General features: G+C 38.5%; 1 protein-coding gene across 1 annotated transcript in view; it reads left to right on the top strand.

The window, feature by feature from the left end:
- The window catches only part of htt (huntingtin), a 900697-nt gene that overhangs the window by 709341 nt on the left and 166971 nt on the right, over positions 1 to 24385 (top strand). The window contains exons 34-36 of the mRNA XM_067142878.2: positions 753 to 903; positions 13759 to 13926; positions 15336 to 15560. Of these exons, the coding sequence (XP_066998979.2) occupies positions 753 to 903; positions 13759 to 13926; positions 15336 to 15560 (544 nt within the window). The remainder of the gene's footprint in view (positions 1 to 752; positions 904 to 13758; positions 13927 to 15335; positions 15561 to 24385) is intronic.

Here is a 24385-nt window from a genome sequence, read left to right as displayed (position 1 = left end):
GTAGCTGGTTTACCTTTATAAATTCTATAGTTTCCTGATTCAAAATGATTTTCGTCACTGTACCTAGTTTCTTGGAGTGCCAGAATTTGGATGTTGAGTTGGTCTAATGTGTCTGTTAAGTGCTTCAACTTTCCAATTTTGCGAAGCGTGTTGATGTTTAAAGTGCCAATAAAATGTTTTTCCTTTGGGCGAAGAGATTTGGGAAGCTCCGATACATTCCCGCATGATGTTCTCGGTCCCCCAGAATCCGATGACCGAGAAAACCTAGTATGAATACTAGGGCCTGGGGTAGTAGTATCATTAACTGACGTTGCCATCATGCTAGTAAGTTGAAGATAATGGGGAGATTGATCTTTGTCAATCTCATAGTTACAACTAAGGTATTGAGCCTCAGAGGTTGCCTCAAGATGTTTTCTGGCTGTGCCTGTTTTTGGTCCGCGAGAGGTATTTTATTTCCCTCAAGCCCTCCGGACAAGTCCGGCGAGCCCCCCGATCCGCCACCTGGGACGCGCCCGATAGGGGAACAGGCAAAACCCCCATTATTATTATTATTATTATTATTATTATTATTATTATTATTATTATTAATTTGAGAACTGCACTGATTTGACACAGGTTGATGTTACTAATAGTACACTTTTCAAAATATACAGTATCAACATCTCTCAGTAGTGACTTATATGCCTATATTGTTAAATGATGATACTAATTGTAGTGTATATTTTAAGACTAAAGTGGATGTAATTTTTCAGATGTTGTGAGAAGAACTGCTCTGGTTGGGAGTCAGCTCAGCTCCTCAGTAAACTGGATTATGAGCAAATTGTGTCTGTACTTAACAGCCCTGAATTCAACCTTCTGGTACTTCAAGATTGCTTGAAATTGGGAACACAGCTAACTTTGCAGGTATTCTTAATTTTGGACAGGAGTAGTAATTTTCTAGACATAATAATCCTTAGAGTTTTTACTGTGTGAAGGAGACACTCTTCAGAGAACTTGACATTTCACAGAAACTTTGGTTCCCTTCCTCAAAAGAGAAATCACTGCCAACCCTGACTTCACACAACATGCCGTATTTACGCAAATAATACCCGCATATTATTTTTAAAAAATTGAGGCACGGAATTGGGGTGCGGGTTTTATTTGAGTCAATGTTGGCATTTCTTTTTCAAAATCAGCCTTCTTAAAGTTAGGGTGCGGAGATTATTCGGTGGCGGGGATTATTCACGTAAATACGGCAAATCCTAAATATATCAGTACATTTCTCTTATTCTTTTCCATGAAAAATATAAATCTTCTATTTTATGTATAGCATATAAATGTTAAGTTATTAACTTAAGATTATCATGGTAGTTAAAGGAAAAAAAGTGAAATATCAAACAAGGAACATTTTCATACCAGGAAATTGCCAATTTTGCATAACTTTTGCAAACGTTAAATGAGCCAAGGGTACTGTCATGGCCAAACCCTTTATTTTGGATATTAGCTCATGCAATGTAGAGAAAGTGTTTAAATTTGCTTGTTTGAATTAGTGTGATTGGCTACGCAGGACTGTGGCTTATGCTGGATTAGACTTGTCGAGTTGCCGCTACTCCATATCCTACCTGGAGTTCATACCATTTAGCACATAACTTGAGACTATGCTAACATATGCTTACAGTTGTTTGGAACACATGCTCTTTGTATGAAGGCAGTACCGAGCAAGTGGCTGTGTGGTTTGGATCATGCAGCTGTGAGCTTGCATTTGGGAGGTAGTGGGTTTTATCCCCACCATCAGTAGCCCTGAAGATGATTTTCTGTGGTTTCCCATTTTCACACCAGGCAAATGCTTGGGCTGTACCTTAATTAAGGCCACGATCGCTTCATTCCTACTCCTAGCTTTTTCCTATCCCACCATCGGCACAAGAACTATCTATGTTGGTGCGACATAAAACAGATTGTAAAAATATAATGATAATGACGGTCGACATAGACAAAGTTATCTTTGTTTTGGTAGAAAAGTATGGAACATGTGCTATTAATGAATATTGAATTTTCACGACCACATTGTAATCGAAATTGACTTTCAACCTATTAGTTCATGTTACGTACATTTAGTACGTGTTGAAGAGATGTTAAGTACAGAACAAAAATGGCCAACCAGACACCACCAGTGGGGTACGAACCCAAAACATTCTGATTTCGTGTCTGTTGCTCTACCAATTGAGCTATGGTGGCCTAGGTCATCTTTGTTCTATTGGAAAGGTCTGGCACTACTGCCATCACACTTTAGAGTGCGTTTAAGTTGCCTGTTGAGGGCCAAATCAATGAATATTGAAATTTCACAACCACATTGTAATCAAAATCGACTTTCAACCTATTAGGTCATGTTACGTACATTTAGTACGTGTTGAAGGGATGTTAAGTACAGAATAAAAATGGCAATATACTGCTCAGTTTGGAATATGGGAAAAACACCAAACCTACAGCATTTCCTGATGACCTTATAATTACATTCAGGGCTGAAACTGAAATTGAAGCAGAAAATATTGTGAATATGGAATTACGGAAAGTTAGTAAGTGGTCAGCAGACAACAAAACCCGTTTCAATGAAAGTAAGTCAAAAGTTATGTTAATATCAGGAAGAAAAGCAAAGAAGACAATTGACATGTTTTTGAATTGGAAACGTCTTGAACAAGTAGACAAGATGGAATATCTAGGAATAACTATAGACTCTCACTTCAAGTTCAATGATCACATCAATAAAGTCAGTGAAAAATGTATTAAATTAATAAACGCATTATCAAAATCAGCAAGAATAGGATGAGGTCTAAAACATCAGGCTTTGGAAATAATATATAAAGGTACAATATTACCAATGCTGATATATGGTGCACCGATCTGGGTTGAATCCCTGGAAAAGAAATACAATGATTAAATACGAGAGAGTGCAAAGACTTATTCTATCGAGAATAGCCAGATCGTACCACACTGTATCTCATGAGGCACTGTGCATCATCACAGGAGTTACTCCTATAGATATCAAGGCACGAGAGGTTGTTACTCTATACAATATCAAATCAGGCAAAACAAATATGAATTATGTCATTGATCACCCAGAAAAACCTGTGAGATGGCTCCACCCAGCAAATTTTCCTGGTACCGAAGACCCAAGAATAGCATTACATGAATATATCCCATGGAAAATTTGCATAGATGGAAGCAAAAGTGAAGAAGGAGTGAGAGCTGGCTTAGCTATATACAGATCTCATGAATTAATACACCAATTGAAATTTAAACTGCACGACAACTGTTCGAATAATCAGGCAGAGCAATTAGCCATATTAAAATCTCTGGAATTCTTAGTAACTACTAGGACAGAGGATGATGAAGATAAGAAAGCAATTATTTACGAAGATAGTAAAATAGCAGTTGACTCAATTGCAGACTTCAGAAATCATAACCAACTGATAGAGAATATAAGAAAGACTACAGCTTCTCTAAAAAGAAATAATTGGAAAATAAAATTTGAATGGGTTAAGGCACATATAGGTGTTGAAGGCAATGAACTGGCTGATAAAATTGCAAAGGAGGCTGCAAAATTAAGTGAAATCTGTTTCGATAGAATACCCATCTCTACATTAAAGAAAAATCTCAGAGAAGAATCAATTCATGAATGGTAGCAAAAATGGGAACAAACTTCAAAAGGTACACTTACAAAGGAATTCTTTCCAACAGTTGCAGGAAGATTAAATTCCCAAATCAACTTAACACCAAATATGACTACAATACTGACTGGACATGGAAATATTGGTTCGTACTTATACAGACTTAAAATTATACGTAACTCTGAGTGTTCCTGTGACAGTAGCCAATAGACAATAGACAATAGATCATATAATTTTTGTGTGCAGTGAAGTGAAAAATATTAGGCAATTTTTGATAAATAGTGTTAATAGAGATGATAATTGGCCAATGCAGAAATCTGTGCTATTAAAAAAAAGTATTTAAAGGAATTTTTCAAATTTGTTAGTGCTCTGGACTTTCAAGCTCTCAGGAAAAAGGAAGACTGATATTGATTGATATTGATAAGATTATCATCATATAGATATTTAATTATTCAAATGTAATTTATGTTTGTGCATTTGTAAGAAAATGTATTGTAAATGCATGTAGTACTACTCATCTAGTGGAGCATGCAGAGAGTATGTACAGTACATAAATAAATAAATCAATCAATCAATCAATCAATCAATCAATCAATCAATCAATCAATCAATCAATCAATCAATCAATCAATCAATCAATCAATCAATCAATCAATCAATCAATCAATCAATCAATCAATCAATCAATCAATCAATCAATCAATCAATCAATCAATCAATCAATCAATCAATCAATCAATCAATCAATCAATCAATCAATCAATCAATCAATCAATCAATCAATCAATCAATCAATCAATCAATCAATCAATCAATCAATCAATCAATCAATCAATCAATCAATCAATCAATCAATCAATCAATCAATCAATCAATCAATCAATCAATCAATCAATCAATCAATCAATCAATCAATCAATCAATCAATCAAATAAATAAATAAATAAATAAATAAATAAATAAATAAATAAATAAATAAATAAATAAATAAATAAATAAATAAATAAATAAATAAATAAATAAATAAATAAATAAATAAATAAATAAATAAATAAATAAATAAATAAATAAATAAATAAATAAATAAATAAATAAATAAATAAATAATTTTTACAGATGCATGCAATAAAATATTTGAATCTCAATGTAATGCTATTCAGTCTGAGGGCTGTGAGGGCCCTTGTAGCAAATGGTATCACAAAGATTGTGCGAAACTCACAAACAGAGAATTTGAAATTATGAAAAGAGCAAAGTGTAAACTCACTTGGCTTTGTGACATCAGCAAACCAGAACTTTTGGATTTTAAAGAGAAAAATAATCCGCTCAATCAAGTGAATGAAAAAATAGAAAACATATTGTCCTTTCTTTCTACAGACATGACTACAATAATTGAAAAGACTGTTGAAAAACTTCTAAATCAAAAACAAAAATCAACAGTTATGAACGAAGGTCCTATAAGGCCAGCACCTACAATTCCTATCCAACAAATAACTAACGCCACACAAAATCATGTCTTTCAGAACTCTAAACAAGATACTACTACATCTGCTCTTTAAGATTTAAACAGAAAAACGGGAGAAGAAGGAAGAAACTATACAGAAGCATTGAGAAGAAATAAGATCCTGCAATACCCCAAGGCAACAATAGGCACAATGCAATCAACCGAATGGGAACTTCAGGCTGGAGCTAAACATGCTTGGCTCTATGTCGGCAAGGTACATCATGATACCACTAAAGAGAAAATATAACGACATTTGCACAAACAAGGAATTACCACTGTAATTGAATGTGAAGAATTGCAAACAATGGTTACCATAAAGCATTCCACATGGGAATATTATTTACATATCTTGCAAAAGTGGAAAAGGCGGAATTCTGGCCCAGAGATGTCCTTGTAAGGCAAGATCGATTTTGATGCTCAACAGGGGCACGCTTTGATTTTTAATCTACTTTTGTGGAATGTCGAAGGTCTAAAATATCTTCTCAAATTGATACCTGACGACTCATTAACAAGACAAGATATACTAACTTTGGAAACCTTCTTAACAGACGACACGGGACTTCAAGGATTCTATGCATCTCATGCACTTGCAAAACGAAGAGAATTAGGCAGACTGTCGGGTGGTGTTTCCTGCTATTACAAACCATGTTTCAGAAAATTTCAAAAGGTATTCAATGATGAAAATATTATAATAATACGTTTGGATCTGATTACAATAGCAGGCCTATACCTGCCACCCAATACTCCCATAGAAGACGTTAGAGAAACTATAATGGAAATAAGAACAAAAATTGATACATCAAGAAATATAGTAATAGCTGGTGATTTCAATTGCAGAATAGATATTCAGAATCGGAGGAGAGAGATTCTTTTGCAGACAATGGATGGAGAAGGTTTCAAGCTGATCAATAAGCCAGAAGATAAAACCTACTTCGCATCAAACGGATGCAGTACAATAGACCTTATATTTTACAGAGGTCAACGGATGACAATCTTAGATTACAACTTAAGTACTTTCATATCAATTATCCCGTTCAGAAAACATTGTCCAGTATCACAATAAAAGTGGAAATCTTATCTTCTGCGAAAGAAACTACCCAGCCACATAACTCTGGCACAAGAAAACTAGATGAAACAAAGCTCACTGCAGCCTTGGATCAAGTGAGTACTATCGAACATCACTTGAGGAATAATGAACTAGACGCAGTGGCTAAGACACTGGAAAATATCAATCTACATGCAGTTATTCCATATAGAGAGAGGAAATCCCAAATGTGGTTTGATTCAAAATGCTTTCAAGAAAGACAATGAACTTTACATTTCTTAAGGGCAAGAGAAACTAATTGACAAGAAGATCTCTTAAAATACTCTTTGGCTAGGAGAAATATAAAGACCTTATACAAAAGAAAAATTCAAACCATATAGAAACTAAAGCTAGAGAACTTGCAGAGGAAGCAAAAAGAGATCCATTTATAGCATTAAGAAAAAGAAAATCACAACATGTTAATAACATAGACATGCAGACTTGGGAATCCCACTTCTCCAAAATTCTAAACATTTCTGGTGTCCATTTGGCCTTCAATTTTGATTCTAATGGTAGTGAAAACATTAATTCAAAAGTTTTTACCAGTGCTGAAGTGGAACAAGTTGTTAAATCAGTCAAAAGCTAAAAATCTGCAGGTCCTGACCACATATTTAACAAACATATAAAACTGACGGTAGATCTATTCTTGGACATTTGGACAAAATTATTAAATAAATGCATGGAACTTGGAAACATCCCCAATAGATGGAGGAAATCGACAATCAAAGTATTATATAAAGGCAAAGGTGATTCAGAAGATCCAAATTCATACAGAGGTGTCGCACTGGAAAATAATATATTAAAAATACTTACCAAGTTACTGACAAATAAATTAACTGAAGAACTAGACAACAATTTGCCAGAGGAGCAATTTGGTTTCCGTAAAGGCAGAAGCACAGTACACACAATAAAAAACCTGATTGATGATATAGAAGAATCTTTGAGACATCCAAAAGGGAAGCTCTATTGTGTATTTATTGCTTATACAAAAACATTTGATATACTAGACCAGGGATGGCGAACCAATGCCACGCGTGTCACTAGGTGACACGCGGACACGATTTCGGTGGCACGCCACATGAACATAATAATATTTTATATATATATGTCTCGTACTACAGACAGTGCATATCTTACAGTGTTTCACGTGTAAGAAATAAATATCGAAAATCTAAATACTAGTTCCATTCTGACGTGCAATATGGCAACACTGCTACACTGATAAGTCCGAAAGTCAAGTGAGATAGTGTCGTTTTCTGATGGTTTTGTATACGGACATCGCAAATATGTTTTTGGTGCCAAAAAAAACAGAAACTTAACAAAGGTGGTGACCGTATTTTTCAAGAACTCTGGCCAAGGGAATTCGGACTGTTAAAAAGATGTGTTGCCTGTGTTCGAAAACAGTTGTATCCCCCACATTTAATGTAAAACGCAATTTTGAGACTGATCATTCAAATGTTTGTTCCATTTCAAATGAAGAAAGAAGAGAGTTCGTTTCACAAAATATCCAACATTACACAAAACAAACTAGTTCTTTAGTGTCATCTTTCCGGCCAAGGAATAATATCAGTGCGGCTGTTTCTTTCTGTCTCACTGCACAGTACAGCATGCGTGGGAAACAGATTTCCGACGGTGAGTTGTTGAATGAAAGTTTCTTATTGACGCCCGACACATCATTTGAAAACTTCCCTAACAAACAACTACTATTTAACATGATAAAAGGAATCCCAGCCAGCTGAACTGCTGTCAAGGATAGAATAATAAAAATGAATGAAGAAGTTTTGGACCACTTGAAAGCTAATTTGGATAACTCCCACATATATGCAGTATGTTTTGATGAAAGCATGAATGTGACCTTACAAACAAGGATAGCTGTTTTTAAGATTTCCTTATGGAAATGTGATGAGGGAGAAATTAGTTTAATTGTTGAGCGTACTAACTACAACATGGGAAGGTAATGAAGCTAATGCAGGAAGTGAAGTCCATTCGCAATATTAGTACTTTATATTTTTATATGTAATAAATTTTTTTACAATTTGTTTTACGCCGCACTGACACAGATAGGACTTGTGGTGACGATGAGATAGGCTTACGAGTGGGTAGGAAATCACTGCGGCCCCACGGAACATGCATTCAAATGTATTTACAAGATATATTGCACCCGTTATGAAAATATGTATAATAAATAAATAACTCAATAAATGAATAAATAAATAACGTATTATGAAACATAATGGGGAAATTGAAAGGAAGTTGTGAGGGGGGGGGGGTGTAGGTTGTAGACATCCCTTAATGGAAATGGAAAACAACAAGTGGCACAGTCAACAGATGAGAATAATAAATCAGAGTTAAAATGGCACACTAGTTGGAAAAGGTTCGCCGTCCCTGTACTAGACAGACAACTACTATTTCAGAAACTCAAAAAAATTCTTGGGAAAGTACACCCACTAGTTAAATAATTAAGAAATATTCTAGCATTCAGCTATGTAATTATTAATGACTCCACATCAAGTTCATCTGAGATTATGCAAACAAATTGAGTCTTACAGGGAGATCTCATCAGCCCACTGATGTTTAACATTATTTATTTATTTATTATCCTTAAAAAAAGCCCTACTTTGTCTAGCATATTAGGGCTGTAGGTTATAACTAGTTACCTTAAATATTACAAACATATAACACAAAATTTTTGAATTGAGTGATTACACACACAATTAATTAAACTGGGAGAAAAGTAAAACTATCCTTAATTTTTTTCTAAAATAAACTGCATAAACTTAAAAAATTCTTTCAAACAACAGATCTTGTGAAATATCCTAAAAATAGGTTTGAGTAACAATACTGTACAACAATTTAAGTGTTGTTCCAAAATATATCTAGCTTTGCTGAAGAATGGACAATCAAAAATAAGATGAGTTGCAGTTTCTTCATCTCCACAAACACAACTGTTATTACTACTAAATTTGAATTTATGTAAATAAAATTTAAATTTTCTGTGACTCGAAAGAAACTGAGTGCTGGTGAAGTTTGGTTTCAATAAACTGTAGTCTAAACGGTCCTGTACCATGGGAAAAAAGATTGTTCTTGTAACTTCACCCTTATTACTTGAGTTCCACAGCTTTGACCATTCACTGATTGTGAATTTATATAATTCATGTTTCACTTTTGATATAGGGGCTCTTTTGTATACAGTTTCATTGCCACTAAATGCTACAAGTTTAGCAAGCTCAGCTGCTCTTTCATTACCTAATAGACCTTCATGCCCTTTAACCCACTTAAAACAGATATGTCTTCCATGCTGTGGGAGATCTGTTCTAATGCTACATGCCAAAGAATTTAAATTATATTTGTTACTTATAGATTTCAGAGCTGCTTGCGAGTCACTATTTTATACATGCACTAAACTTTCTTTCATCCATTGAACTGCATATTTTATAGCAAGAAGTTCTGCTTGAAAAATGGAACACTGGGAGGAAAGTTTTATAGTCTTAAAATATATTTCTGCTTCATCTTTGTACACAACAAAGGCAGTTCCTACTAGATTAGTACAATCCTCTTTGAGTGTTCTTGAGCCATCTGAGTAAGCTTGTACCTCATGTGAGAGAAAACATTCACTAATAACATAATCATAATAATATGCTGGATGACCACATTCAAGGATATTTACTTTTTGATCAATATCATATTCTTGTATAAACTTATTGCATTGTCTTCCTTTCTTATTCAGCTTTGGCTATGGCTTTCAGATGCAAAGGTTCTATACCAGCTATAATAAGAGCAGCATCAGTGGATATTGTTCTATAACCTCGTATTATTCTGAGTATAAATCCTCTCTGAATTTGTGCAAATTTACGTTGAACCCATTTCTTCTCCAGGACATTTTGATGTGCTGAAGCACGATACAATATCATTGGCTAAGGCTTAAAACTAGTCATCATTTCTGCAATTGGCCCCAAGGGTTTATGCAAGAAGAAAGGATTTTCAGATACAGTGTATTGCCTGTTCTACAGGGAGGCAACTTCCACAAGGGCTAATAATCCCAGACAAGTTGAGCTTTGTTAGGAGTAATTTCAATTTACAATTGATCAACAAACCCTTCCAAATGTTTTAATATTGGTAAAAGTTTATTCAGTCATTTCTGTAATGTTAGTCTGCCCCATGGTGTAGGGTTAGCGTGCCTGCCTTTTACCCGGCGGCCTCGGGTTCGATTCCTCGCCAGGTCAGGGATTTTAACCTGGACCTGAGGGCTGGTTCAAGGTCCACTCAGCCTATGTGATTATAGTTGAGGAGCTATCTGACGGTGAGATGGCAGCCTGGTGTAAAAAGTCAAGAATAACGGCCGTGAGGATTTGTTGTGCTGACCACATGGCACCTCATAATCTGCAGGCCTTTTGGCTGAATAACGATTGTTTGGTAGGCCATGGCCATTCGGGGCTGTTGCACCATGTGGTTTGGTTTGTTTTTATTTATGTAATATTGTAATCCTATTACAGCATGTAATGTCCATATTATTTGTAAGGGGAATTCAAATAAAAACCAAACAATCGCTCTTCGAGGTCTTGGAGAGTCTGTGGTGCAACGGGATGACCAGTCGACCACGAACACTTCAGTCAAGCCAATCCTACACATGCTCAATGGGATTAAGGTTGGGACTCACTGCTGGCCATTTCATCTCTTGAATGTCCAGTTCTCGCAAGACAGCTCTGGTGATGTGCTCTACATGAACCCTGGCATTGTCGTGCATGAGTACGAATTCAGGGCCAATACCGTATGCAGCAACCAACACATGCTGTAGCAGTATCTGCTCGATGTGCCCCACAGCAGTAAGATTACCACTGACAGCGACAAGATTCATATGACCATCAATACTGATGCCACCCTACACCATCACAGAACCTTGTCTGAATCAGTCACCTTCCTTGACAACATTTGGCATGTACTGTTCACCACAGCGTTTACATACATGTTGACATCCATCACGCTGTGTCAGGGGAAACCTGGACTTGTCTCTGAACACACAGTTCTCCATTGGCAAGGTTGCCAGTTGACGTGGGTACGGGCAAACAGAAAGCGAGCTGCGTGATGTTGCTGCGTTAAATGGGGGCACTCGAACAGGACGTCTGGGTCGTAAGGCCACTTCTCTTAACCTGTTCCTTACTGTCTGGTCAGACACCATGACTTTAGTGACCTTCCTGAGGTCTTGTTGCAGTTCTCTGGCAGTTGCTGAACAACGCCGCAACGCACAGATGGTCAAATATCGGTCATCCTCAGGGGTTGTCATGCGTCCATGACCTTGTCCAACTCTCCTTGTGAACTGGCCTGTCTCACTGTAGCAATTCCACAAGCGTTGAATAACTGGTGGAGAGACATTGAGATCAACAGCAATACAATAAAAAGTCCATCCTTCCTGGATCAAAGTGATGGCCCTTGCGACTTGAACATCATTAAGATGTTTCATGGGATGTGCTGGTTTATGTACAATGTGCTCAGATGACCGCAGTAGTCTTGAGCCATGTTTGAATGGCTGTTTCATAAAGTCACCTTTTTATTAGTGCTAAAGGCCTCTTGCGGCTTATCATTGATTGACTTAACTATTTCCAAGGTTGTGCTAGAGAGGGCAGCACCCTCAGTTGTGAACACGGAGGGTCATTCTTTCCGGCGAGACTGTAACTTTATCTCTTTGACTCGAATGTTTGTTGTGGTTATGAAAGAGGAATATAATATGGACTCCACACTGATCTGAGTGGTTTTTCTGAGCTATAGATGGGTATTTATTAGATTTAAACTCAGCCTATACTGCTATCCTTCTTTTTATTTTGATGGCTAATATCGCAGGTATGGTGATCCTTGTTTTAATATATTTTTCTACGGTTCTGTAGTGATATTCTCCGCATTTAATTACAGCTGATTGATATGCACCTTTCTGCTCTGAGGCGTGAATGGGCCGCGTGTTTGTTGCTGTCATTGTGATTGTGTGATGTTGGTAACTGGGTCTCGGATCAATTCTATTTACGCGCACTGCGATCTAATGTATTTTGCCATCAAATGAATGTATGCCCTGTGTGTCGACGTGGAGATCCATTCATGTTGTACGGAGTGCGTAAGCTGATGGGTTTGTGCGTGACCACTGGGTCCCTATTATTCTACTGCTGATTGTCTGCGCTGTGCACGCTATCTTTGACATATGTGAGACCTTTGTTTATGACCGTGAGGGTCACAGAATATGAGTTTGTGTTCAACTTATTGACAGGAGCTACTGCTTGCATTGTTTGCCGTTACCGGCATTGTTTGAATGTTAGTGTGCGTGTGTGTTGGTGAGTGAGGAGAGTAAAAGTATGGCATATCGGTCAGCTTAATTTTTTTTCCTTTGATCTTCTTTCCATACCTTGTGTTTGTTTCCGGTACGGTATTAATTATTTTGCCTTGGTCTCTGTCTTAACCATTAGCTTGCCCACCAGGCTGCCATGTTTGCTTTCTTATATTCAGGCTATGCGCTGCCTGTGATTCCCCTTGGGTTTTAATTTTGTTTCCTTGGTCCAGAGATGTTTTCTCTCTGTGCCATGCTGATACCTGCATTCCATTATTTTATCTGCTCTGATTTTCTTCTCCTGGATGCTTGGGGATCTTATCTTTCTATAGCTATTGTTGTTGAGATGATGATGGAGTTTGAAGGACGCGTATGTAAACAATGTAATTAATCTCGTGGAAAGAAAGACCAAACTTATCCGTGTGGATTGTATTCAAATTAGCTAAATATGTAGTGAGATTACATTTGAGACGGCGAACACGTCGTAAATTTAATATTAAGGTTGGTGTTTTGAGAAATGCTGTGCTCACGCATTTACGTTAGTACATCGACTGAACCAAATGAACTCATGTACGTATCTTTTTAATACTTTAAATTGTTGGCTTCATTTTCTTCTTCTTTGTAATTTATTACATCAGTAAACTCCCATTTAAATTTTATTTGAATTTTATTGCTAGTAGTATTAGTCTCATCCCTGTTGTGGATTGTTGATAAGGGTCATTTCCAGTTCAAGGCTGTGTCTTAGGCATTTCCTAGTCTTGGTCCACGCCTCGAATCTCCCGATGTGCGTATTATATTATGTCATATATTATCGGTAAGGGAGGGGTGCAGTTCAGTCTGTGTACCTCACGACGACACATGGATGCACCGCTGTTCACTTTGTTTTGAGGGGTCACCTGACAGTGTGATGCATGGCTACACCTACAGATGGAGTATGACTTTGATTTGACATATTCTGAGTAGCTAAGATCTCATGGTATGATGGACGACCATTGGAACCCCCATCTACCAAATTAACATTCACATACCACACGTTACAAAACATGTTCCTCTATTTTTTTTGAACTGTGTATTGTGTGTTCCTTTTGATATTGCTGTCTTTCTATACATGGCCCCTTCCTAACCAGTGTACCTTGTCTTTCATCTTTGTCAGTCCCTCTTTCTTCAAAATCTGGCTCTGCAGCTGCTTTTTCAATATATGTATTGCTATGTACACATTTAGGCATATCAAGATTTACCAGAGCCCAAAGCTAGCTACAGTGAGGGGACGAACTACTTGGAGATACAACAGAAAATGGCTACCTTAGAAGCCCCTCTGTACACAGCAGCTAGACGGTCATTGATGCAGCAAGTTGCAAATATTAAATCATTGCTGCCTCGACCACATCAGGTATGGTTCTATTTTATATTTCTGTATGTCGTTTATACACACCAAAAGTCTCTGTCTGCTGATGACTGTATATTCAGGCTCATACTTTTAAATTGCAGAGCAGTGCATAGTAATTCGCAAAATATTCCATCCTTGTTCAGTGAGTATAATTTGCAGGGATGACTTTGATGTTATATCCATCCTCATCTAAGTTTCAAGTTCCATAGATATTCTAAGGGTTGGTTCAATTCTCCATCACTACAGCTTTATAGTATGGTTGCACACATGCATTGGGAATTTGAAACCAGCTGACAATATTAGCTTTATGACATGTTAAGATTGACATTAATTCAGTAGTAAGATGCATCAGTTTTACTGAAAAATTTGAAAATATACAGTATATGTTGAGTAGGAATGTGAGTGGCTGTCTGCTTAACAGCAATTCAGTGATTGAGATCCAGATGAATGCTTGTGAGAATGGAAGTTTCATAATTCAATCACTTTATTTGTTTCCCCAAAATTTCGTGGTCTTTTCTTAACCAGATTCTGTTAGTCTGCCAATTTTTTGTTTACATTGGTGTCAGAGAAATATGCAAAAAAATACTAGAGGAAACAGCTTACCATTTCTTTCACTTTTCTCATATTATGCAATGAGCATGTCAATTTTTTTTTGTCATATTGTAATTATTGATGAGATATGAAAGTTGTCCATGCCTCCTGAATCAAAGAGCCAGTCTGTGTAGTGGAGGCATTCATTCAGCAAAGGTTCAGTCAGGCCATTTCAACTAGCAAGATCATATGCACAGTATTTCAGGACAGACATGGAGTTGCATTTATTAAATTCTTGCCTACATGCTCAGACTTTGAAATTAACAAAGAAGCCAAATTGTGAGTAATGCAAGGAGAAAAAGGGATGAAATCAAGAATCTGTGAAATGTCTTCTATGATGTTCATCTCATTACTTCTTGGATTTTTCTGATTCTTAATGTCCTGTTTACAGCAATTTAAATCTGCATACCATAATGCTGATTTTGACAGTTGTACTTGTATTCCATAATAAAATAATTTGTGCAGATGTTAATGGTCATCTGGAAGAAAGTTCACTGAGATATTCTCATATATGATGGGGAAGGTAGCAATATAGCACTTTGATAAAAAATATGAGAAGAAAACTCTAAAATTCCATTGCACTGATTGATGCACATGAGAAACTAAGCTGAATGAGGCAAAGATAGAATTGATTTCCTCTGGTATTTCTGGTTTTCTTTTGTTCTTTTCATTCCAGTACATCTCCACAAATTGTACTGCTATATTGCAGTTGACTGTATTGACTGCTTTAAATTATGGTGGCATATACACTAATTATGACTTCTGAAATGTCTCCTTTGCATAATCTGTATTTTATAATATGCATCACTGTCTTTGTAAAGGTATACTCCCCTTTGAATCGACAAGCATCTCCGAAGGAGGTCAAGTACACCAACCGGCTACAGCAGCTCCTCTCTGATGGTGTGTTCTGGGATACTCTCTTTCAAATTGCTCCAGCTGTATCATGCTATCTAGCATCACTTCCTCAGTTGGCCCATGGAGCATGGCCAGCAGTTCCTCAGGATGCTTGTGAAGATTTAGCAAAGTTTGGTGTTCTGTGCTTAGAGGTATGTTATTTTCTTCCAAAAGGTACATTTATTTATGACTAAAAAATAGTGGACAAATTACAGTATTTAATTTTTATAGTGCATACTAATATCTATGATATTTGTTAGGGAAGCATATTCTTTGGTATGAAGTAAGATTCTGAATTTTAGAAATTGAAATACTGATCTCTTGAGAGGTTCCAGTAACTTCATTCAGTTTCGATTTAATTTTTTCAGTTCTCAGCTCAAAGGCTGCTTAGATCCCCAACAATTACACTATCATCTGACCTAAATACCTTGGATGTCACTAATAAGGCATAGTAGGAAAATCAGGAGCGAGATAGTTTCCTTTATATGTGAGGGCTCTACAAAACGATCTTGGTGACAGTTGTCCAACCCTGTCAGTATATTTCCCCTCTAAAACTTTTCTCAGATAATTTATATACACTAGTGTCCAAAAGTTAAGCACAATCGCTAAACGAGGCTATGTCCGGCCCCGCAGTGTAGGGAGCAATGCGTCCGCCTGTCACCCAGCGACCCTGGGTTCGACAACTCCTTCATAACGTTTAAAACCAGGATAGAATTCTGTGACGATAACCACTGTATAAGACTTTATAAGTTTTGGAGGAGGCTCATATACCGCACCCGGGAAACTGGAGATGGTTTATGATGATGATGATGATGAAGTTTTCCAATGCAATAATTTTTTCCAGTGTGAGACTCTGGATTCATTTGTGGTCCTAGGTCTGTTTACAAGTTTGGTTTTAGGCCACATTGGTATATTGGTGTTGTCTTAGGAGTCCCTGTCCAAATGTCATATACATTTGGGGGTTTTAAGAATATGGCAGTTCGCCCAGGTTGCATAGTGCTTCCAGGTCCCTGCCAGCTCAGAGGTTTTTAATTGTAAACAATCAATATCCCTTGCCTGGGGACTTGGTATTTGTGTCGTCCTTAACGTTCCTTTCCTCGCATTAAACACTTTACACTTCCGCAATTTCCAGATACATGCAGGTTCATAACATATGGTGCAAGTAGGGGCAAAACTTTCTAGGTCGACGCCCCAAATAAAATAAAATTTAAAAAAAGGCCATACCACCTGATAGAATGTCAGACGGATTGCTGAACAAATGGAAGCTGACTCACACACTGTATGTCACACAACTTATCCATAAAAACAGTGTCAGAAAGGTTCTGATAGCTAAGGTACACCTTTGACAACAACTAACAAAACTTGGCAATGTCTTCCACAACAAAATATGCTGTTAATAGGGTGTATGGTTACCCCTAACGGCCACACATGCTTCGCAGCGACATGGCATGCTCTCTGTAAAATGGTCCAAGAGCTCTTGTGGCAGTCAATCACATTCCTCCAAAAGGGCAATGCGAAGGTCTTGGAGGGTCCTTGGTGGAGGCTGATGGGATGCAATTCACTTCCCAAATGCATCCCAGGCATGTTCCATAGGATTCAGATCTGCAGACCTCGCTGGCCAGTCCATGCAATAAATGTCTTCCCCAGCCAGAAATTCATCCACCAAAGCAGTGTGGTGTGGTCGGGCATTATCGTCCATTAAGAGGAAGTCTGGACCAACCGCACCTCTGAAGAGTCGAACATGTGGTCTCAGTACCTCATCCCTGTATCTCCGAGCATTAACAGTGTTCCTCGAACCACCCGGGAAAATTTGCAGGTCCGTACAGCCATTCAACATGAAGCCGCCCCACACCATGACACCACCACCACCACCACCACCACCATACTGGTCTCGTTCCACGATGTTCCTGTGGTTGTATCGGCTACCCAGTTCTATCCAGATTAATGTGGGATGGGAAACGTTCCGCATACTAAAGCGGGATTCATCTGTGAAGAGCACGTGCCTCCATTCATTCATGGTCCAGTTTCGATGTTGACGGCTCCACAGCAAACGGGCCCGCCTCTGTGCTGGAGTGAGCGAGACTCACACTGCTGGACGTCAAGCAAACAGCCCTGCTGTTCTGAGCCTTCGGTACACAGTTTGCCAGAAAACGGCAACCCGTGAGATGGGTGCAAGCTCCGCCGACAATTGTCTTGCAGGTGCACTCTGATTTTGTCGGGCGGTTAAGGTCAGATATTGGTCCTTCTGTGGGGTGGTTACCCTTGGTCGACCTGGTACTGGCCTACGACTAACATCTCTTGTGTCCTGAAATCATCTCCAAAGCCTGGAAATGACACTTTGTGGCACATTCAAGGATATGGCGACTTCGGTCTGTGTCTGGCCTGCTTCCAGGCGGCCGAGTATTCTACCCTGCAAAACGGGGTCCAGATGGTGTCGTTGTGCCATTAAGTTGTCATGTTCACCACGAGGCTACACTCCGCACATTATAACAGGGCAAACATGACTTAGGGAATACGGGGTGCAGGCATTGGCTGTATTTACCTTGCTGTTACGCCGGTAGTCAAAGCAGGAAACACTGGATTAAGGCCACGGCCGCTTCCTTCCAACTCCTAGGCCTTTCCTATCCCATCGTCGCCATAAGACCTATCTGTGTCGGCGCGACGTAAAGCCCCTAGCAAAAAAAAGGAAACACTGCTTTCCTATACAGAACGAACACGTAAGGTTGGTAGGTGCATATGTCGTGTGATTTGCGGTCTATTTCCTGTTGCCCTGCTTACTTGTAACTTATGCTTAACTTTTGGACACTAGTGTATTTTTTTCTACCAGGCTTGTCATTAAACTCAAAAAAACTATATTAAGTAGGACCCTTGGAGAAAGTTAGTATATAAGAATTTGGTTATTCAAGAGCCATTTTATTTAGCTGTTACTCATTACATAACAATAAAGTTAATGTCTAGGACAAAATTTCTGTTCGGATGCAAAGGCTAGCATATTTGGTTAATGTTCTTCTTATATAAAGAAAACCTTCACCACCGAGTTACCTTTAAATGGATCCAAATGTCCAAACAAAATATTTCGTCCATAAACTGAGGTGACAGGCATGAAAAAATTAATGAGAATGATTGTTGTTGTTACATTGTCTCCCCCCTCACTCTCAACAGAAAAGAATATTCTGACTACTTGCTAACACTGGAATAGTAATGATACTATCTGCCATAATGTCCTCTCAATTACTTTGATTCCCCCCCCCAACATACCCTTCAAAACCTATACTCTGACCAGCAGAGACTTCAGCAAGACATCAAGTTGTGGAAATCAAATTCTTAAGAACAATGTTCCAGAGAGCAGTGATTGAAAATATCTGTAATAGGTCTACAAAAATGTAACCACTGTTAAGTTCAGTAACATCAAACAAGGAAGAAATTTGAAACGTGAAAATAAATTTAATATCATTAAAACCAAACCATGAAATCAAAATTAAACAAAGTTGAATACATGACAGCTACAGGCAGCATGTGGACAGTGGAAGAAACCCTATGAAGTAGTGTAACGTAGATATTTCATGACCAATAAATCAGAAAAGGTTATTTCCGTAGGAGTACAATATATTTATTTTAAAAATAAAATATTCAGAACACAGAAGACAAAACAATACTAGTAGTAACTTGATTTACCTTGGGATTTAAACATATGTGCAGCATGCTAAAACAAATTATTTACAAGAAGTTACATGTACCTTGGCACCAAATGAAAACATGTCAATATCTTTTACGATGATTTACGTCCATTTTACGGAGGGCCAGTCCCATTTTACACAATACAAGAAAGCAAAAGGTTAGTATAAACAAAGTAGATGAAAACAATGATTTCATCCAGCAAATAATTACAGGAAGGGAAAGTTAAAGTATATTAAGTAATATGGCACAACTGAGGATAAACCTTATGAAAAGCTGTAATTTAATATAAGTAAGAGGTTTCAAACAAGGTTTGCCTCTGACAAGGTTGAAAATTAGGTTAGCTGAAAAAATAACTTTTTGCAAAATTAAAGTTAGCGATAATCTCAGGGTGAACTCCTGCATATTTAAAGAAAGTTTTACATTTAAAATTTAAGTGAAATACCATTGGGCATTACAAAAAAAAAAAACAAGTGTGCTTACCCTCAGGAGAGACAGGGTCCCCATGTGATGGGAGCTCAGAGCGAGCACGTCAAGCCGCCAAGACAGTCAACAAAAAAAGACAACAGATGTTCCCACCAAAGAGCAGCAGAGTTTGAGAAACAGAAAATTGTGTAAGCACAAAAGGAGATCAGTAAGAAAGCAGAGGTAACCCTCAGGACTTTATATGCCTGTAGAAAACATTTTTATTCAGTCCAAGTAAATCACTCTTCTTTCTTGTTGATGCTGTCATTTGCACAAGTTTTAAAAAGGTCCAGGTTTACGAAATGGGAAATGACGCTTCCAGAACTACAGTACCGTATAATCCTGAATACCACCCGCACTTTTTTCCCCAAAACATTCGTTCTAAATCTTGGGTGCGAGTCGTATTCAAGCTGTTCATTCTCGCAAATATTTACTATGTTTACATGGAGTATTGAAATAAATTTGAATACGGTTACTGTACTCAATATACCACATGTAAATGTGCATTCAGGTCTTATTGTGTTTTAGTTGCGTTCTAGAAAACAAGATCGATTTTTTCTCAATATGGTTACAGTGGCATGTAAAAGCAAAATGTAAGGTAATGAAATATGGCAAGTCAAAGAATATGGGTAAATATGTGATAAATATGAAAGCCGCTGTTGCTGCGGATGCTCGATCGTCATTTGTTTCACACGTGTTGTCGGCATGCTGGGTGCTCGAATAGCTGATCTCGCATGATATCGTACTTTGCGAGAGTCGAGACTGTCTACCTCGCTCACATTCAAGTTCCGTTTTCTGTGTAGTTTTCTAACCTTCCTTCAACAGCAGAAATACGGCTCCCAAGATTTCCCTTGACGGCAGAGATATGCCTTTCAAAATTTCCCTCAATGTTAGAAATCCTCCCCTCAACCTGTTGTTTTATGCTGGAAACCTAGATTTCCACACCCCTCCTTGAGGTCGAAGATATCCCCTTCCAGCTGGCTTACTCTGCTATCGATCTGGTTAACCTATCCCAGTTTTGACCTTATATCCGATATCTGCTGCGTTAATCGATTGGTGATGTCACTAATTTGTGATGAAATTTTGTCATTTACATTTGAAATTTTATATTCTAAGCCCTGGTCTACATTGTAAACCTGTGTGTATGCTTATTGCTATCTGTCCGGTTAAAACTGAGTCAGCTTGAGAAATTTCGCATGAAAGTTTGTCATTTACGTCTGAAATTTTGTTATTTATTGCCTGCATCATGGTCATTAAGTTCAACAGATTTTAGGGATATTTACCTCTTTTCTGTCTCGGAATCTTCATCGAATTCAATGAAAAACTTTTCGGGAACTTTTCCTTTTCCCGCGAGATCTTCCCGTAGCCGCGCCTGTAGAGATTTCTTCTTCCCGTTCGTAGGGAGATTCCTCTTGATAAGTTTGTCTTTGAACTGTTTCAGCGACATATTCTCTAGCATCACTTGCATTTTAATCTACTACACTTGTATTCACTCGTAAATTTTTACGTCCTGTCCCACAGTCGCTAGTTAATGTTACCACAAAGACGCGCATGAAATGCTGTCAATTGGTACAGTTATTTATTCACATCTATTTACAAATTAAACACACACACAACCTTATTCACTGCTGTCACTAGCAAAATACACACATTAACAAAGCCACCATTTTTAACAAATGCCTATCACTTCAACATGGAGACTGCACCCACTGCATGTCGACCACAAACACATGTTCACCAGTGAAACTCCTACTACACCATAACTCTACTAAGCAATAACTCGTTATTACCATCAAAACCACCTCCTTATATACGTGCCTGGCCAGGTTTCTAGAAAGATGCGTTACCAAAATACCTTCTCGAAAATTCTAGAGACCCTAACAACGTGATTATAATGTACAGAATATTCTACCATCGTCTAATGCCTTTCTGGAAGTTACAGTGTGTTTCAAAATACCATAGTCGATTACAAATTATATATAGAAGTTAGAATAAAATATTAATTTACAGGTATTTACATTAATTGAACTGATATAAATGTCTATATACAGTGCATGTTTTATGATATAACCTCACAAACAATGCAATCATATCATATATGCATATAATAATAATAATAATAATAATAATAATAATAATAATAATAATAATAATAATAATAATAATAATTTGAGCTTGATACTTGCATTATTTACCCGTGGGTGGGTTTTCAAGTTATATCAGTTTATCGCACGTGCGTCAGGTTCAGCATGTGTCCTGTTGCCTAGTGGGCACTGGATCCTCCATGGCACTGATAACTTTTTCCATGAGTGATGGCATTGACACGTATAAGGCGCGAAAGGCATCCCGGTGTATAGCCATTCATGCTGCATTCACTTGGTTCCACAGTTCATGTTTGGTGGTTGGCATTGGGTCACAGTGTCGCACCCGTCGTTTCAGCACATCCCACACATTTTTGATTGGTGACAAGTCCGGTGATAGGGCGGACTAGGCAACAGTCTGACATCCTGTGACAACAAGAAGGCACGTGTTCATGCAGCAACATGTGGTCGTGCATTGTCCTGCTGAAATATGGCATCTGGGGTGTCGTGCAGAAAGGGTATGGCTACGGGCTGCAGGATGTCCATCACGTATTTCAAACTGGTCACTGTGCCCTGGGCACGCACCAACTGTAATTTGTGGTTGTACCCAATAGCACCCCACGCCAGAAGGCCTTGAGTTGGCGCTGTATGTCTTGTGCGAATGCAGTCAGTGTGATGCCTCTCCCCCTGTCTGTGCCGAACCAAAATGTGGCCATCATTTTCAAACAAACAGAACCTGGATTCGTCCAAAAACACTATATGCTGCCATTCTTGTCCCCAGTGATGTTGTTCCATACACCATTCAGTCTAGCATCTTTATGCACATTAGTCAAAGGTAGGCGGAGAAGTGGATGACGTGCTGGTAACCCAGAGCATAATAAACCGTGATGGACTGTCACTCCTGATAATGTATGATGTGTTACACCCCACTGTTGTGCTAGAGCCGAGGAGGATGCAGATTTATCCCTCAATGCCATTCGGATGAGGTGCCGATCTTCTCAAGGGATGGTCTGGGTGGTGCGACCAGACCCATCTTGTCATATTCTATGGCCTTCTGTAAACCATTCTGTTCACACCCGTTGCATTGCCGACACACTTCGTCCCACATGAGCAGCAATTTCCTAGATGGATGTATTCCGTTCTCTCATGCCAATAATGCACCCTCTTTCAAACTCACTCATTTGACGGTACGGTTTTCGCATACGTCTGCTCAAGTCACACCGATCCATTATCTTCGGTTTAGAGCGATAGCGAGAACCATAGGCACATTTTACCAGTTGGTGGTGGTGCACCGAGATATTGATGTGGACCTTGAACCTGAGGCCCGACATGGTTCCAATGCTCATTTCTTCAGAACATACTAATGCACATGTCCTGTGAATATGAACTTCCTATCTCTAGTTTTTATAAACAGAGAGTGCAGAAAAGTGACAGCTGTTGGAACACCCTGTAGCAGGCCTGGCTAGTTCATTCTCATGTCTCTCTGATGCCAGAAAGAACCCTTGTTTACTGTTTTCTGGTTTATGTCAAAGAGTGTGGGAATGTTGCCAGAATAAGACCTTGTTTTGGGTCGGAGAGTGTGGGAAATATTCCCTCATGTAAGACGATGCAAAAACTGCTCTTTAAAATTCTGCTTGTGATAGATTGTTTGCCTCCCTTGTTTTGGTAGGGTGCTCAATGCAATCTGAGGAGAGGGTGGAATTGATTACTGAAATGCGATTTTAGCACCTCAATTCTGATCTCGGTTCTCAGTCAGAGGAGACATGGTTTATTCGAGCTCTTGCTCCCAATGGGTGTCCGGCCTGATGGGGAGAAAGTGAATTTTATTTTCGTTATGTCTTAAAATGAGTTGTTTCTCTTGCAGGAATTGTCAGGGACAATCTTCCATCTTCGATGATTTAATTGTGTTTATTTATTTAATTGCATGGTGATAATAACAACAAATTCATAAGTCCAGGTCCAAATTTTCAGCCACTATACAACACTTTCTGAAAGATGAGACAGGTCGCTGGGGCTTCCGGAGTTGGCATGAAGAGGGCAACACAGGATGACATGGTCCATCTTCTGCTCCTCTTCAGTGCATTCACACATTGGAGAATCCATCCAACCCCACTTATGGCATAAGAAATTGCAGCGTCCATGCCCAGTACTTTATCTGTTGAGGTGACACCAAAGTTTTTTTTGGGAGGTCAAATCCCTTAATTTTCTGAGTTGGATTTAGCTCATGAGAATTAGTTCCAGAGGTTGAATTTGACCACTCATCCCGCCAGCTCTGGTTTGGGTTAAAATTATCTCTCAAGAGTTGGCCGGCCAGTTCTCTTGCTGGTCTCCTAGACTGAAGTCATTGTAGCGATGGGTAACAAAATTTCTGGTGAACTGGTAATGAGGGAGATGATTAGATCTTCTTTGCTTCTCTCAGCAGAGCTTCCTTTCTCCTCAGGTAGGGTTGTGGGATATGACTAAGTACAGGTAACCAGTGGCGAGGTGTGGACTTTACAGTACCTGTTATGCAGCGCATGGTATCATTCAGCTTAGTATCAACTTTATGCACATGTGCACTTTCCATCCATACCGGAGCACAGTATTCCGCTGCAGAGTAGACAAGACTGATACCCATTAATCGTAATCAGTCAGCCTAGGCTCCCCAGGAACTGCCATAAAGCTTGTTCAGGACGTTATTCCTTGTAGCAATTTTGTGAGAGAGTTTGGGGAGATGTTCTTTGTAGCTCAGAGTTCTGTCCAGAGTGACTCCTGGA

This window comes from Anabrus simplex, chromosome 3 (genome assembly GCF_040414725.1).
Source record: "Anabrus simplex isolate iqAnaSimp1 chromosome 3, ASM4041472v1, whole genome shotgun sequence".
Taxonomy (NCBI): domain Eukaryota; kingdom Metazoa; phylum Arthropoda; class Insecta; order Orthoptera; family Tettigoniidae; genus Anabrus; species Anabrus simplex.
Note: the sequence above shows the minus strand (reverse complement) of the source record. Positions and strands in the feature narration are given on the sequence as shown.